This window comes from Pieris rapae, chromosome 1 (assembly GCF_905147795.1).
Source record: "Pieris rapae chromosome 1, ilPieRapa1.1, whole genome shotgun sequence".
In the NCBI taxonomy this organism is placed as follows: domain Eukaryota; kingdom Metazoa; phylum Arthropoda; class Insecta; order Lepidoptera; family Pieridae; genus Pieris; species Pieris rapae.
The window spans coordinates 3,357,806-3,376,220 of record NC_059509.1 but is presented as its reverse complement, the minus strand read 5'-3'; the positions used below and the strand labels follow the sequence as shown (position 1 = coordinate 3,376,220).

The following is an 18,415-nucleotide window of genomic DNA, read 5'->3' as shown; positions in this document are numbered from 1 at the left end:
TATTTGGCACTTTATCCATACATTGTGAAACAGGCCCTTAGTCGTTTAGCAATCAAAGTATCAGCTCTAGGGTCACCGGAACTGTCTACCAGGCGCCATCTTTAATCTTTAATTAGCGCCTGTGAACTTAAACCCCACGGCCAAGCCATACTGTGACATGATTGTCTCATTAATAGATGATTCGTAATAACGGGCAGTATCTAAGTTTACTTTGTAGGTTACCTAATACTACTATGAATTATAAGAAGAATCCAAATTCATTGATACTAAAGGTCAATATTTTTTGTAATAACTTCAATCGTTTTATTTCAATTTTTTATTGATTTAACATGTTAAATGATGTTGTCAAGATGTTATAATTTATGATTTAATTTATCAAAGTCATTACGGAATTTCCACAAAAATACATATTTTTAAACTTTGTCCTTATAATTGACATTTATTGTTTTGTTATTCGTTATTTTATTGATAAAAATCTGTAGTAGATTTGGGTAAATACCGCAAAATCTTTTTATATTTATCATGTGTCAACTGTTTTTCCACTAATGTATTTTATTATTTAAAACGGCCGTATTTACTTACTAAAGCAAAACAATAAAATATCTGTATACAAATAATCAACACCAAGTAAATTTTATGTATAACAAAAGAGTCTCAGCATGAAGCCTACATTTCCAAGGCTGCAAATAATAAATTTTCAAGGGTCTGTTTCACGGCTAATGCGAAATAATCTTGATAATTGTACAATTAAATGGTGAGACTTTAATATTAATTTTGAATCTTTTACAAACAAAAAAGGCATATTTAACTACAGCATTAATTATACATAATGTACTTAAAATATAAATATAGTGTTTTCACGTCTAATAGTGTAAAAGCGATAGATGCCAAATTTGATCTCGCAAACATTTCACACACAAATCAAAATTGTTGAACCTCTACTCCTTCAAAATTGATACTTTATATTTTGCTTTACCTAAAACGATAATTAGTGTATTAAATGCAGCGCTTTTCCATATATAACCATATTCAGGTGGGACATTTCTGTTTCAAATAGGCCCTGAAAACGTTTAAAAGATAAGTTTTGTCTCTTGTTTACGAAAGCTAACATATTGCAAAGCTAAAACTAACATATTGGTTGCGAGTGTTTCTTCTTAACTAAATTTTTATTTTAACATATTTTTTGTTTGTTTTATCTAAATTCTTACCCTTATGATTTTAGTCATGTAATTCAAAATCCAAAGAGCATTTGACAGATGATAGAGTTGGACCGTCTTGTATGACTTCTATTTATGTAATCTGAAAGGGAAAGACTACGTAAAAAGAAAAGTAATACATAGTATATCTCGTATTTTAATAATTAAAATAAGATCTACATGTGTGAGTAGCAAAAGTAAAAAAATATTATTAATTTGATTGGAAAATCGAAAAATTTAACGGCATCTTAGAAGATATAACCGTGAAAAGGTAAGGAAGATATAACCGCCTAAATGTGTGTATTTTTTTTTGAACTTGACTCATACCGATGTTGAGGCTTGCCCGTATCTACAGATAGGTCACTCTCTTATCTTCCTCTACCATGCGTCGCACAGCACTGATGCTATCTTCATTAGTCGCTGTTAGTGAGCCCACAACGAATGTCATAATAATTCATTGACAGAAAATTTCTCGTGTTCACATGTTACATGTGAAAACAAGAATTAGTAAGATTTGCCGCCAATTCACAAAAACAAATGACAAATGAATGCAATACACTACTATAGGTTACCAAAGAGTTTTAAAATTCAAAAAAGTTTTCATTTGCAATGGATCAACTGGCAAGTTATAAAATTTTCAGTTGCTTTAAACAAAACCCGAATCATTACTCGTCAAATACCCCATATTGTGCACAGACTAGCTCACCACATATTTGTATCGATTAAATATTATCAATAATTAAATTTAGGTTTATATATATGAAATAATACAATAATACAATTTTCGTCTTTATAAATATGTTGTAAGCTGCGTTGTACGAGTCGTTATGTTGGTCTGACGTTATCGCTAATTAATTATAACTCTATTTAAACTCCGCATCCACAACGTGGAAGAAACAAGTTATTCTATAAATGTATAATATGTATAGTTTTACCTATACAAATCTATCATAGATAATCTTCATAAATCTTTTGTTATTGAAAAACAAACCGCTCGATTTCTTGGTAGATTTTTTCGTTTGGGTTTTTTAAATAGCCGGGATGTATAACGTCATCATGTTATTAGTTTATTCTTAACCAAAATTAATTAACCGTTTTACTTTTGCACAGACCAAGACTTTACAATTGCTTATAAAATGTCTAAGTACCTTAAAACGTTAATTAAACTAATTTTGTAGAAACTTGACTTATAGTGAGGTAGGACTTATAGGTTTACAAACCTTCCTTTATCTTCTTACTGATGATCCAACTTCTGCAAAGCGTTATATTACAAATTAAATAATATAAACAACAAAAAACTTAATTAATTCAGTACAATGACCTATAAGCGATTGGTAATTAATAAAATTCTTTAAGCAAATCAATTTAGATTTGGTAATTGCAACTTGTATTTGCAACGATTTTAAAAATTATGGTCTGTTTTATTTAATATACTAACCTGCACACGGTAAATGATTTGCGTATAATTGCTTTTCATCTCCTTTACATCATTAACGTTTTTATCTGACAATAATAAAAGTATGGGAAAATCTTTTGCTCTTTCTTCTCTACCATTAGGAGCTAACAGGGGTGAGATGAGAACCACTTCTTTATCTTTAATTTCACAGTACACCAGCGATACGAACACTGCTAATACACACGATGTTACGAAATTCATTGTGCTTATAATGAAACTTTTGCAGGATACTTCATTTATATGATTTGATTTGTATTGATGATCACGATCTGGTGTTCTTCCGTTTTAATTGACCTTAAAGTCTGAGATCATTGAGCGATTCATAATTAACTAATAGAGAATATTAAAATCTATATATATTTACATGAATTAGCTTTACTATGCTCTTGAAATATTTGTGAAAGTTCTGTGAAGGTTTAAACGGTGGGAAACAAAACTAATAAGTAAAGACATTGACAAAAAACCGACGATAGAATTTTTCAATAAAAACTATTTCTAGCTTGGGAAGTGTTCGTTTGTTTTTTTACAAATAAAAACATATCTCTTGGTTGTCAACTATCTATCAACTAATATATTATGCATTCAGAAATTTGTGTTGTACCTATAGCTGTAAGAGGTCTGATCTCTTTCGTTTGTTTAAAAAAAACAATTTATACAAGCTTCACCTGGTCATCTAGTGCTAAATATATATAATTAACTTACCTAGTTCATAACAGTTTTATGTTTTCATAAGCTTTTAATGTATGGAGTAACATGATTGACCTTTTTTGAAATATTTCACCAAATTTATAACGCCAGTTTAATGTAAAAAAATATATAAACACATGTTTTTTTAAGATGTAATTTATTTCCATTTTACGTATAATAATAGTACAACAGTTACAATGCAGAAACATAATAAATTTATTCCTTATTTTTAAATATAACTAACTTTTAAAACTTTTTCATTGAATGATATGTACTATATTTATTATAAATGGTTCGAAGCTTTAAGCAGTGCCAATTTTATTCAAATAAACCTCACAGCTTTACCGGCTCTGTCGAATCTCTTTGGAAAGAAATAACCGTCACAAAACATTCTTTAACTAACGTACGTTTATAAGATCAATAATCAATTATAATTAAATAACGTTATGAAATTCCGCCGTAAATCTTCGTAGTATGAATAATACTATGACTTCATCAGGAATAATCTAAAACAGCCTTGAACAAACTTAAGTAGCCGGTATTTATAGGATTCCCAAACGGAAAAAAGAAATAATACTATATACTTACTACATAAACAGCTGTATTCAAAATCAACTGTGACATTATCTTTCATAACAGATTAGCTTATTATTTCACTATTTATCTAAAGAACTGTTCATCAGAATCCTCAGACAAAGCAACCGACAAAGTAAATATGGCGCGGTGAATTACCATAAAGATAAATAAAAAGCATATGTCAAGTAACAGTTTACTCGTAAATAATAACTTTAATGGTCGGCCAAATGACTAAAATATCCTAAGGTCATTCAGAATATACGAAAGTAATAATATACATAGAATCACAGCGTAAATTATCTTAAGTTGAGTCCCATAATGTTAACAATTCCTGAAGTAACCTGTTGAAGGAAAAGGTATAAAGGGTGCTATGGTGGCTTTCACATCCACTGTTTGACCTCCATCTCTTAACTCTCCAATCACATCGGTTCCAATTGGTGAAATAAGTTCCAGCGGAGGTACGGGCAACGTTGTTTGAAACATTGATTTGGTGTTAACTACTGGTGTTGGCACAATCAACTCTGTTGTTACCTCACTGTTGGTCCTCAGCTTAGGTACTTGTATAACCATCGTTGGTTCGCTTGTAAGCAACGCTGGATCTATATTTGCTTGTGTAGTTCGTGTGATTTGGTTATCTTCAATGGTAGCAGCAATCGGCGAACTAACTACGGTTTTCTCTATCTTTTCCTTGTTAAAATCCCCTGTTCCTTCTTCCTCTGGTATCAGCACTGGAGTGGGAGCCACAAAAAATTTTGCTTGTAATTCCACGGTTTCATTAGGTTTTATTATCTTCGAAGCACAGATATTATAAAATACCATACATAATACAAACAAAAATAAAAAACAAGTTATTTTAACCATTTTCGAATGGGAGCAAGAAACACGAAGGATTCGTAAGATTGTTTCACGTGGAATGACCGGTGGCTCGTTGGGTATTTTGTTAATTAATTAACTTGTGATAATTGTAAAATGTCCAGCTTATTAAAACTTACATCTAGTTTGCCATGAGTATCTTTAGACATAACATATCATCGGTTTTTCTAAAAGAAGTGTTCATTCTGAACTAAAGCATCGCAGCGATACGACGTGCTGTACTTAAGAATACCATCAATAAAAATAATACAATGAATAATAATGTCTAAATAATAACAATATTTAAATATTTAGTCAAATGTTTTTTTATGCTGCTATGTTTGATACAAAAAGTGTTATTTTTATTAAGGCATCTTAGTCTCCAGTCACAACACACGAAAGTAAAAAATATGCTATTTTATTAAAGGTCAATGTCTTAACCGGTTCCAACGCTTTATGACCTTATAATTTTAATATTTTTAAGCAGTTCAATGAAATGAGCTAAATTTACGTAGTGCCAACAAATTTAAATAATTACCTTAAGTATGTGCTACATAATTCTAATATAAGAACTAACCTTAAAATGTAAAATATATTATTAAAAGGAGTCCCTTTAGGCAAGGTTCCGAAGATACTGGCAGCGTCTCTCTTTGAATAGCTAGACTAATTCTTTGTCCGAAGTAGCTGCCAGCTCTTCGGTCTCGACTTGACCATGTCGACTAACCTTTTTGATAATTATAATAATATATATATATATATATATATATATATATGTAAATAATATTGGGTCTTTAAGACATAAAAAAATGTATAATGCCACAAGGGCATGGTAACGAAAATATGTACCAAGTAGGAATCGATTATTAAACATAACGAGTACTCTGAATGTAACGTGGTGTTGATATGAACGTCAAATAAATCAAATATAATAAACCAGAAGTAATAATAGGCTTTGTTAACTTACATGTCATTTGTAATCAAGTCCACGAGTGGGTAGCTTAGATGAGTCATGGGTTAGACCAGTTGCTTCATTGTCAAGACGAAACATGGACCCTCCATTGAATTTAATTAAGCCAATATACGCACGGGGAAAACTATATAAATTTTAATGCGTAAACTTTATATGTTGTGTACAGAATAGAGAGAGAATGAAGATTAAAAGCTAGCATTACTTGATTCTTTGCTGGTATAGCCAATAGTCAATATAGTTAAAACTGCATAGTTTTCAAGCAAATCGAAATTATCAGTCACCTGTCAATGATATCTGTGAGCTTCATCATATTCAGTGTAATAAAACATTTCAGCTATAATCCTGTAACAAATTATGTTGCATTACTAAAAAAAATCTCCTGACAGCATTATTAGAGCTAACGTAAGGTAAAACCTTTGGCTGCGAGTATTGAGCAGGCATTTCTAAACTGACATCTAAAACCGAAATTACTAACATTTAATCGTGTTTCTAGCATTGAAATAATATTTATTATAATATTATTCAATTACTTTTTATGAATAAGTAGCGTAGGTTGTTAATTTATCTAACATTATACTGAATTACATAGTAGTAGTATCCTCTTAAGATGTTTCGAACCTCAAATAATTTACGTTATGGAGGAAATATATTATTACAAAACAGATGTGAAAAATGTCTGCTCTATTAGACATTAGGGGATATTATACTAAGTTAATATTTAAAAAATCCTACATTATTCTGAGGAAGGCCTTTGTTTATTATACAAAACACCTACTAAGGGATAAAATATTATAAGTAAACGTTTGCCTAAATTAAGGAAGTAGTGTCATACAATATTTCAGGGTAGACACAAAAACATAATTAATGGAGAACTTACTGACAGAATAGATGCGAATGTGAATGACATTTATAAAATATAACACTTGATTAAAAAATCAAACTTAAATATTGTAAAATATGAATAAAAGCGGCACTGGTTCCAGTAAAAATGCTTTATCAACCTCTTATCTATTCCTTGCTTATGTATGTACAAAGCATGCATTTAACAATTAGTATATTATTTAAAGACGTAAAACATCGTGCGAAGAAGGACAAGGACGCGAGCGCACATTGCTCGATGTATAGTAGGCAAAAGCGCGCGATCGGCAGACTTTCTCTAGTTTTAGAAACTAGCAATTTTCGCCTAGGCTTACTCTGGGTCGCTGCAACAACGGAGTAAAGTGATTGACTACACTGGACACTATACTGAAAAAGTAGGCATATAAATAAGAGATTTTCCAAAATCAAAATTTATTTATTTAGACGTTGTTTTGGCGAGAAGGTGAAAACATTTACTAGTATTTAATAGACCAGATATATTACAGATATATTTTATAACTCAGACTTTTACGCTTATATTACAGAATTTTCATTTTATGTACAGTTGAAATAACAATATAATAAAAATTTAAGAAAACATTTGTACCTTTCAATATGATAATATTAAGTCCCTAATTCATGGCATTGCCAAGATAACAGAATTATTTAAATATTTTTCGTAAATCTCAGGTAATATAACAATTTGCAAGGTCGTACGACTGTTCTTGACAACTGAAACTTGTGCTGAGAATAAAGTAAAATTATTGTAGAGATCAAATACAGGTAAACAATGAACCTAGTGTTATGCAAGTCATTTTCATTTGAAAATCGACCAAAATAAAAATGCCTGATATTGTGTTTTTCACATTTTTCGAGTAGGTTGATCTAAAGTTTACTATTTGTAGGCACTCGTTAGGAGTACTTAAACAATTTCAAATGTCAATAAGAACAAATCATCCAGTACATAATATAGTTCTTAGAAATTTTAAGCAGTTGGATGGATTATGAGAGATTGAAAACTATAGGTTTTATCATATATATTCATGCACAATATAGATATTTTGATATATGTATACATGTAATCATCATAAAAGTTATTTACCTGATATTTACCGCTAAACCGATATTGATACATTTTGGTGTTAAGATTTTAGAATTAGAAATGACTTAAAGGAGAATTTTGTCATCCTTCCATGCGGATGAATCTGTGAGAATTAAATTAAACTTTGAAGAACTACGAGATCGTCACTACATTAAATGAAATATACAAGTTTGTTTAACCTACTTTGTTAAAATACTAACAAAAATTAACTTTGAGCAATAATTACATATAGTATTAAAACTTTAAAAAGTTCATCATCGATTCTATCGAATCTTCTTTCTAATAGAATTTTGTTTATAATCTAAGTAATAATAATTAGTACGTTAACGATAGACTTCCAACACTTTCACTAGCAAGGTGAAGTCTTTTCGGGCAACCGAGCACTGCAGTAACTGCGACGCACAATAGTACGGCAAGCGTGGATTCGCTGTAATTAGTATCTGCCGCACTGCGAGAGAGTGTCGCTGCCATCTTGTCACCTGAAATCATTAAAATATTTGTTAAAAATAGATACAAAAAACATGAACCTGATTTCCAAATAATTGTGCGATGAAATTAAAGCTTTTTTAGAATTAAAATTTAATGTTTTTTTACATCACTGTTATCATTGTTTCTATGTTTCTATGCTTGACGTTCATAATATTCGCAAAAAGCCTTTAGAGTGAAAGAAGGTCAAAATGTATTTCTCAACTTACTGCCTTCGGAGACGTAGAGGTAGATGTGAGCTGGCTCGGCATTGGGCGCCCGACAGGAGTAATTGCCAGAGTGATCGGGACGCGCGCGGTGAACACTGAGCGCTGATTGCGTACGCGCACCCCGCGTTGCTGCGGCCGTTTGTACAGATACGCCACGCGCGGCGTCATAGTTAATCATTCTTGCATTGTGGTACCAAAACACATACTGCGGCGGCTCGGGGCTGTTTTCGATGAGGCAAACAAGCCGCACTGCCGAACCTGCATCTACATGCAGCTCCTCCGCTCCCAAAATCAGTGCCTCGGGAACCACAACTTGAAGATGCACCTGCCGCGACAGTGCACCGCTGCTGGATGAAACTTGGCACTCATACGTGCCATTGTCCCGCTTTTGTACGTATTTGATCTGCAGCACCCAGTCCTCGGAACCTTCGCGATGCAGCACCTGAAAGCGCTCGTCGTTGGTGTACACAAAGGCACCGGAGCTAATGATGTGCCAGTCACGTCGGCGCACCCAAGACACTTGTCGTTCGGCGAGGTGTCGCACCGGGCAGTGCAAAAAAGCTACGGAGCCAAGTTGTGCGCGTACTGTTTCGGCTGTAGCATTTAGCTCAGGCTCACGCCTCAGGGCTTCCAGCGAAGCTTGCCACAGCTCACGCCACGCGGGCGCATTTTCTGCTGCTAGAGCGGCCTCCGCTGCTGCTGCTTCAGCTTCACTCGGCTCTCCTATCCGCAATTGACCTTCGCCGAAGCTGGACGTCACCGTTTCCCAATCCACGCCACTTTTTTCTGCAGAAAATAAGAAACGTCATGTATTAGGTACTCGACGAAAAACAAATGACTGTGTTAACGGATAATCTTTACGTGTAGAGGGCGATAGCAGCGCGGCGAGCAGCGCGACGAGCAGTGCTGGCGCCATCCGTGCCGCCACACGCTGTCGCGCCGTCGCCGCCGCAGTTTGCGTGATCTGTAACAAATGTAATGCTATCGTAAGAACCAGATCGAATAGATATAACTATATATATCTACAGTGTTAGATATATTTGACCTTCATCTTATTTCCCATTTTAATATAAAAATACAATCTTTATAATAAATATTAGTTTCCATACTAAACAACGATACTAACTTCATCTCATATCCAAGTTCACTCATTCACAAGATTTAAAATAAAAATATTTTGTCGAATTTCACACTTACACCAATCTAACTAACTACAACAATTTCAATTTTATTCCACCTCCATTTGGTTAAATGACCAATTTCTTGATGACACTGGAAGAAACTAGCGTTTAAGGTACCTACAGGCTAGGCCTAGTTTAAAGCTAGTGCTCATAGATGTATATTATATATAAGGTTGACCACAATGAATGTTGTAATATATGTAATGTGGTATTTGTTTTGGGTCAAATAAAGAAACTCTATTTTTTAATTTTTTTTATTATTAGGACTCTGGGGAAGGGAAGAAAAAAACAAGGAATAGCTTTTATTGAATTTTGTAGTTCAATTAATCTATTCAATTATTGTAAGAATTTATAAATAAATTTATATAACTTCTAAGGGCTTTATAACAAAAAGAGTTGGTAACATAGTTATCGGCAATAATATATTTGTTTAAAATTTATATAGTTTTAAGCATATGAACTGAAATGTCACGTGAAAACTCTGAAATAACGTGTTAGTTCATCGGGTGTGGCTTTTAAATGCATTTATGTAGTTGTATTATAAAAACTGTTTTATTTTTATCGTAACGTATATTATATATAACGTATATTGTAAATATAATGAATGGCATATGGGTGGTGATAGAATGAAGAATAGAAGATAAGAGGAAACATACGAAAAGAGCAAGTTTTCGGTTAAAATCCAAAGGCCATTTTAAATGTCTTAATTTTCTTTCTTTTTATCAACTTTTAATTATTTCTATTATTTCTTTGTAGTTTAAGAAAATTGTAAATTACTACTGTATATTACATTTTTATGTTTAGTTACATAAATAAAATTTAATCCAAAAGGTATAAAGTATATTCTTAACCCCCAGGTGGGTAATGTAGTAGAAACGTAATAGCGGGGCTAACGTATCGCATACGAATTAAACGTGTCTAAAATTCATGTGTTTCATTTCAGGTAGAGTGAAAAAATAGAAAAGAAAGTAAAAAATAATATTAATAAAATTTAATAAGTTATTATTACATTTTTATTAACACATGAACATGCCCATGGACCATAATTTTAGACCATTAAAATAAAATAAAAATTGGAATCAGAACATATTTGCCAGAGTGAACAAGAGGCTTGTTGTAACAAGAGGCATGTACTAAAATCCTTTGCAAATGCAAATCTTTACTATTCACTATTAGTCAACTGTTTATTTTGATGTTAAACATGTTATAATCAGTGTCTCTATCACTTTGAGATATTGCATAACTTAAAAATAGTGTTTTAACAGACTTTCTTTAGATAATAAAATGCTAATCGACACATAAATTAATTTTTGTTAATAAGCGTTTTCAAGTCATGAAAACACTTCGATTTGCAAATAGAGCACTTGTTTAATACAAGCCTTAGGGCGCTAGCAACGTAGAATACACATACCAAGCAATAATAGTACAATTAATATGTATTGTGCTACATTAGTGACTATATTATATTGTATAAGGTTACCAATTCAAAAAAATTATTACTGATCCGCACTTGTATTTGCCTAATACTAATGTATTCCTTTGATTATTAAAATTAGTTTTAATTTATTAAAGCGACTTACGCTGACTTTACCTAATGTTAATGAAGTCAACATATTTAATGGCTCTTTTATGTTCTGTGTGGGAAGTTAGTTTGTGTTTTTTTTATTCGTTCTTTGATATTTCACTAAAAAGCCTTATAGCGCTAGGACCCCACGGACCAAGGGGTCTTGGCACCGAAAGGGACAAAATTATATCCGGAGCTTTAGCTTTTTCAGCATCACAAGCTGCACCAGCTCTGTGGATGGTTACATGAAGATGGGAAGCGGCCAGTGTGTCTGAACAGATTGCATTCCATACCGGTACCCGGCCAATCCTCCATGGAATCAAACTCATACCGTCCGGTCTCTAGCCATCGTCTCTTGCGAGTAGCAAGTAGACAACTCTTGCAAGTAGACTTGGGACGTTGACACAGGCAAGGCACCGGCGTTTGATATTGTCCAGTGCGGTATGTCGAGAAGCGGCCAGCACTTTTTTGGCATGACAGTTCGTGATGTCCTACTTTGTCGATATCACTGCCACAGGGACATTTATGAGCAGTGCAGACCGGAACCCAAGCCGCAGAGAGATTGCGATTCGGAGCATGTCAGGTTGAAGAAAATTTCCTGTATTTGACGAAGGGTAAGCGTGAAGCTAGTAGCCGGCCTCATGCGTACCCGTGACCAAAAGCCTAGCACGCGTTGAAGCTGTACTACAGCTCAAAAGATTGTAATAAGTCAAAAATTTAGAGTTTAAGGAAAATAACCAATTCAATATTGTATACGTTTAAGTTAATATTAACATTTCTGTTTATATGGCTGTATGTAGCATAAAATACATTTTAAAATAAAAAGAACAGGTTTTTATTCAAATGCTAGAATATATTAATTAATGTAATAATTAATCTGCATAATATATGTATAAGTAACAGATGCAAATTAGCATGTGACAGGCCGTAACATAATAAGTAATATAAGTTACAGTTTGTTAGTTTAAATAGAAATAATTATATTTATGGATACTTTTTTTGTCAGCAGCAGTCTGTGGAAAAATTAAGTATATATATATAAGGTATGATTTCGCCTCCATCAATAATTTTTCCTTATTACGATAAATAGATAGAACTTCCTATAAATATGTAAATATATATTAGGCTTTATAGAATATTAATACTATTTTTATAGTTTCACTATTTTCATGAAATGCTTTACTTATTGCGCTTAAGACCATATAAAACACTGGCCACTAATTGGATATAAAATAAGTAAAATTTATAACAAACTAAAAGAAATTCTCTAATTTCAGACACGTTTTAGATATATATATTATTTTGAATTAGCCGTTATCAAATATTAGAACGAACATCTAATTATCAACCCAAGAATTCAACAAGTTACATTATTTTCTCGAAAGGCAGACCAAACTACAAGCAAAATGAAAGAGATCATTACGCTAATTAGCACTAAGACACATTGAAACTTAAGAATTTCATCTATTGCTTATGACTTCGTATTCGCTCATTAATATCACATATAAGTGCATAATAATATTAAAAGACAAGAAATTTGTATAGAAATTTAAAAGATAATGTAACGAAAGTAGAAATTAATTAAATTTTCCGTTTAAGTTAAATTGTCTTGGATACCTTTAAATCGATTGAATAATCATTGTGACACTTTTTGCTACAATGCTTACAGTTCAATATTATGGTAGCCCTTTAAAATTATACCTGTGATTATAATGTAGTTATGTAGGTATGTGCACCGGTTTGTGTGAAGTAGAGTTGAGCTCAGAATGCGCTATTGGCGCGGAGGTTGGTCACTGTAACACATTTTCCACTCGTCACTACACAAACGACCGCCTGCAGTCGCGCGCCGCGACTCACTGACGCCTCGCGCTTCCCGCCCCGCGCATCAAGGCCTTAGCCGTCTTTACTATTAATACTATGATAAAATATCGGATTTGCTTACAGCCAAGCTAGCCATTCTAAATCATGACTATCGTTTTTATTCAAAATGTATGCTTAACTTTTGTTAAACACATGCTAGCCAGTAAACGAAATGATAAGAGGAGCGAGCAACAATGAAGCGAGTTGAGCTAAGATCTACATTCTACGTCATGTAAGCAAAATTTACGTTGCCTCACTAACGCCCATGTTCATGTTAATGTCCTTTACTACATTCTTGTTTCGTACAAAATTAATCAAGGGTAAATCATTTTATTTTAAAGATAAAACATGTAATACTTTGTAAATGAAAAATGGTTAAAATATTATTACAGCTTTTTATTATCTTATAGCATTCTACAAGTCCTTTTCTTAGACGGTGTTTGGTCATGTTAAATACGATAAGTACACAGTAGTTACAACCTTTTTAGGTCTGAGCCTCAGATTTCTGAATCTGTTTTATGGTCATATGTTTATCTAATAGGCAAGTAGGTAATGACGACCCCAGGGACGAAAGTCGCACGCTGAAGTCACTAGGCCAACACTGCTCTAATTAATGTTTGCATAGTCTTATCTGGATTAAAAGATTTGAGTATATCTCAGTTAAAAAAAACAAACACACGTTAGTTCTCAATAACTTCATTTTTAATATATCGGCTCTTATGTGATTTACCTATACTGACTGGCTTATATAAATTACATTATAAATAAAAAAACTATTATCTTTTATTAATATTTTATCATGTGATCACGGCCCGACAGCATGGCACTGAGCTTATTAAACGCCCAATATAATGTTTGAAATATGTAGAAAATATAAAATGTTAGAATAAGCTATTGCTGATATCGTAGCAGTTAGTAGTCTAAGGTAAAAGTCACGTAGCACCCAGAGTTGTCACGAAGTGCAAAGCACGTGTCGAATCATTTGCAGCATCGATCACACGTTCATGTGCTCAATCGGCTGTTGAGTGTTCAGATAGAAGTGTGTCTTTTACATTGAATGCCTAAAAAAAAGATACAAAGTAATAGCCGGAAGATTTTTTCAGCGAATTTGGATAAATGTTTGAAAATATGTATGAATGTATATCATTACTTTCATTAAAAAAACATTTTTTGGATCCCAGAGGTGGGCATACAGCATACTGGATGCCGAATACTCGGATCCGAGAGCAATGGTTAAAAAAAATTAACTAGTCGCTCGCATGGAACCGAGTGACCGGCACCGGTATTATGACCCCACTCGGATCCGAGAAAAGAGCATTTAATGTGTTAAATAGATAACCCTGCATGTATTATGCCTTTACAGACATAAAGTCAGACTATTTAATCAATATAAGATTGGGCGAGAGAAGAATTATTAAATTATCAATTAATCTCTTATTATAATTTAATGGGTATAAACGGTGCCACGTTACGGTACCAAAACTATCTATCTATATTGTAATTTAGTTTTAATTGCCTTAAAAATAGAAAAAAAAAAAAAAGAATTAAAGAAATAGAAAAAAAAGAAGCATGTAACAATTATTGGGAAGTAAAATATGTTTTAACTTACGATTGTATTAGCGATAATTTTGTCCATCTGATACTAGTAAGTGGTTAAAATTGAAATTGTTATTAGAAATAAACAAATCGTTTTGGAACACATAATATTTTGTAAGAAGTGTCATTTATCGCTCGGCTGTAGATTACATAAACGAAGGGCGGGTAGGGGGTATGTGACGGGGGGACACGCGGGTGATTGATAAAATTTCATTAGGGCGACGCGAGCTCGATTATTTATCTGTTCGTAGCGACACATTTATATGTCCGCCAGTACAGCCACAAAATATATGGCCGTACCTCGTTGAGGGAGTGTGGCGCGTACCGGCCAGTGTCCTCTGCCAGCGCTGCGACAACAAAGTTACTGATAACACCCGATCGCTTCGTTATCCGTTTCGCTTTTAATTAACTTTCCGTCGTTTTCATTTATTCAAAATGTCGTATTATTTCGTAAACATATTACGCGATGCGAGTCTTGTATTATTCCAAACTCATCTCTTTTTTTATATTCGGAAAAGGAACGTGATTGAAAAAGTGAAAGACATGTTTATTATAACTTGTGACATATTGATAAAGGTGGACGTCTGCCGTCTTTAGATAGAAATAAGACATATATCGAGATTGTTCACTAATGTTGTATATTCTATTTTTAACGTCTTAATATACGATTATAAAATAATATTAAAATGTAAAATAATAAGTAAGTTATACTATAGACCAAACTAAAAATTCTATTTAAATAGGTGACACTTCAAAAATTTTGTGTCTATGGAGACAATTTCGTGTTGTAGAGAGCTTTTGTCATTTCAACTAAAACAGCGGAATTACTTTTAAATTTACAGCGAAAGAAAATAGGCGATTAAAACCAGGTCACTGGAATCAAGACTTTCTTAATATCCTAAAAGTAGTACGTACTTTTACAAAAATTACAAGTGCTAATATGCTATGCTTGATAAATCTACACATATCGCCCGCACATATAATTAATTCAACATTTCAACATTTTTAATTTGATTTATGTATTCCTTTTTTAATAAATAATTTTTTAAACATATAATTCTTATACATTGTTTACTTTCAAACAAAATAAACAAATTAAAGCAGAATGAAGTCTGGTTGAAGTCGGTCAATAGTTGTAAACAAATAAGAATGAAAAACAAGATGTAAAAGATTATTTTAATACATTTAGTTTTTTTTTTAATTTTAGACGGATCAAATTATTTGAAAGTTTTCTCTGTCATAAATATAATACACATATGTATTATAAATAATATATATTATAAACTGTATAACGTTACTTAAGTATGGATTTCGACAATGGTCATTGTAAATAAACAACAATTTCCATTTGATACTATTTGGTCTATTGTGATTTTTAAATCAGTTATGGTATTTTCAATATAACTATAATGACGAACAAATAAACAGTAGCCGCTATTGGAATTATGTTAATAAATATTCAATATTGAAAGTATGTGTAATAAAAATGAATTATTATTTATTTTAGCGATATCGGAATCCCCGTTTGCTGAAAAATATGTTCACGCTACGGGGCACAATGCCAGCACTACGTGCCTAGCGACGTAGCTGACGCGTAGCGCTCTAGTATCGTATACCGCGTAGCGCATGAGCGAGCAATAGGCAGCATGAAGTGGCGCTCGCGATAAAGTTTCGTGTATGCAGTAATTACAGGGTGCTGAGAGCGAAATAAACGCGGTTAAAACAAATAACACTTAGCTTGAGCTAAAAAGCAAAGTAAATATTGAATCGGTCTCTCACTCGCTCTACCCATCCCCCTACAGCCTCCCCTCAGCGCCCGCGGCGCCGCTACCCGCTGCACGCAATCGATATGAGAAGAGTAGGCAAATTTAATATTGTGTTTGTATTATGAAAATATATAAGTTTCGTTGAAGTGAAGAAGCCTAGATTATGGATTGTTACTCACTCTTAAAATATCAATTAAACAATATGTTTTTTTTTCTTTTGCGCGTATTTGTAAAGGATATGAGCGAATCTGTGCTGTAGTACTGTCATGTTGAGTGGATTCCAATTGGAAGTATCTACTCATCTACTATCTAGAACTACTGCCGGTCTTCTAGGTCTAGAATATGGTGACGTTTTAGTCGTCTCACGTCGTAAATAAATAGAAAAGAAAATTCTTCCATATAATTTCCAAAAAGTATTCTATTAATTTGGATTTAGGATATCAAACCGTGTGGTAATCATAAATATGTGCAAATTATTAGTAAAAACCAATGAACTGAGTTAAATTTCTTCTAGAATACGAGACAATCGAAAGACATTTTAAGTGAATATGTGTGCAAATTAGAATTGTGCTTGTAATCAAGCAAGCAAGTAGTTGAAATACTATTTTTTTATTAATCTAATAAATAATATTTTAATAACTTTTGTAAATGGATTTTATTTAAGAAAAGTACAGTTTATTAGGCTAGAGCATTTTATGACCTAAACCCAAATCACACAATGTGTGAAGTGAAACTGAGAATCAAAGAAATCAACCTTTTTGTTTGTATTTAAAAACCAGGGCGTAGTTTAACTTCTCGGTTGGTTCCTTTGCTTTCTACTACATGCCGTACTCACTTTCATACTCGCCTGCATGTCAAAATGATATTCTTATTTTCATAACATAACATTCAAAATAACATCCTAATTAGTATATAGCAATTTCAAAGATATTATCGTTTTCATAGCTTATTCTATAAAACATTAATTACGTGATGAACTGAATTTAATTACTAAGTGAAAAGAAAAATCTTTTGAAGGAAAGTGAATGAGTGACTGACGAAAATTTTAATTAAAAGCTCGAGTAAATTGGAACAGAACGACAGCCGGCAGTGGTTAGCTCTATAGACGACATCTCCATCTCATCGTCAACTTTTGAATATATTAAATACATAGCAATAATTATTTGCACTAAATCATGTTTTTCACAAGGCCATATCATGCGGGCTATCCTAAAACAAACAATGAATAACTTCTGCCCTTTAGCATATGTTAAAAGGCAAAGGTAATAAATATAATTAAGACTATAAATAAAATCACAACACCAGACTGTTGAACCTGTATTTTTAAATTTTCGGGATAACATAAAAATAATTTGTAGAAAAGCCTATAGGAATTTAGGGTTTATTTTACGTATGGCCAAAGCTTTTTTCAAATATAAAAGCGATAGTGGAATTGTATAATGCATTCGTTAGGAGCCACTTGCAATGCAGCTCTATGATTTGGGTCCCAAAAAAAATTCTCTAGTGGTGGAGCGTATTATGAATAAATTTACGAGATACATTTACATGAGGTTGTATGGAGTGTACCCATTTTACCCAGTCATATATACATCTTTGTTTGTCTTGGGTATAGTAGGATACAACGAGGAGGTAAGGACTAGGTAGGTAGGAGGGATACTATCACAGTATCTATTTTAAGGTATGCCACAGGACGTGGTAAGCGGTCGCAATTGCTGGCAGTGCTTCGGGTGCGTACGAATTTACTCATAGGCTTGTGGTGTCTTGCGCATGCTAAATATTATTGCTGGCGAGACGGATATATTTAGATGCACAATGGCTGAAATCTCAAGAATTGCATTATTTATAAAAGTTTAGGTTTTATGTTTTTACTTGTTATGTTTATATTATGTTTCTAGTTTAGTTTTCTATTGTATTGTATTAAGTTACTGTAACACTTGGAATTAAGGACTTTTTTTGTAAATATACATGGTATATAAATAATAGTAACCATCATAACAAACTTAGTAAAAAATATTGACGCATTTCATATTTTAGTAGTAGTCTTACGTAGAAATAC

General features: G+C 32.7%; 1 protein-coding gene and 1 long non-coding RNA gene across 2 annotated transcripts; both read right to left on the bottom strand.

Moving 5' to 3' along the window:
- On the bottom strand, window positions 1-2,863 carry LOC110994899. Its single transcript, XR_006750429.1, has 4 exons — window positions 2,635-2,863; window positions 2,417-2,448; window positions 1,209-1,299; window positions 1-1,060 (listed from the first exon to the last, which is right to left on the bottom strand). It is a non-coding gene; the product is annotated as an uncharacterized LOC110994899 (long non-coding RNA).
- A 4,152-nt stretch (window positions 2,864-7,015) lies between these two features.
- On the bottom strand, window positions 7,016-12,981 carry LOC110994898 (hemicentin-2). Its single transcript, XM_022261813.2, has 4 exons — window positions 12,839-12,981; window positions 9,254-9,356; window positions 8,393-9,178; window positions 7,016-8,176 (listed from the first exon to the last, which is right to left on the bottom strand). The coding sequence occupies exons 2-4, from the start codon at window positions 9,306-9,308 to the stop codon at window positions 8,013-8,015; spliced, it is 1,005 nt and encodes a 334-aa protein (XP_022117505.2). The 5' UTR covers window positions 9,309-9,356; window positions 12,839-12,981; the 3' UTR covers window positions 7,016-8,012.
- Between the last annotated feature and the right edge of the window lie 5,434 nt (window positions 12,982-18,415).

Bases quoted from the DNA above. Each gene is read 5' to 3' on its own strand.
- LOC110994898 (XM_022261813.2), bottom strand. From the start codon at position 9,308: ATGGCGCCAGCACTGCTCGTCGCGCTGCTCGCCGCGCTGCTATCGCCC. The intron at 9,179-9,253 runs GTAAAGATTATC...TATTTTCTGCAG, and splicing joins GCTGCTATCGCCCTCTACAC to AAAAAAGTGGCGTGGATTGG. The intron at 8,177-8,392 runs GTAAGTTGAGAA...TAATGATTTCAG, and splicing joins CCTCTACGTCTCCGAAGGCA to GTGACAAGATGGCAGCGACA.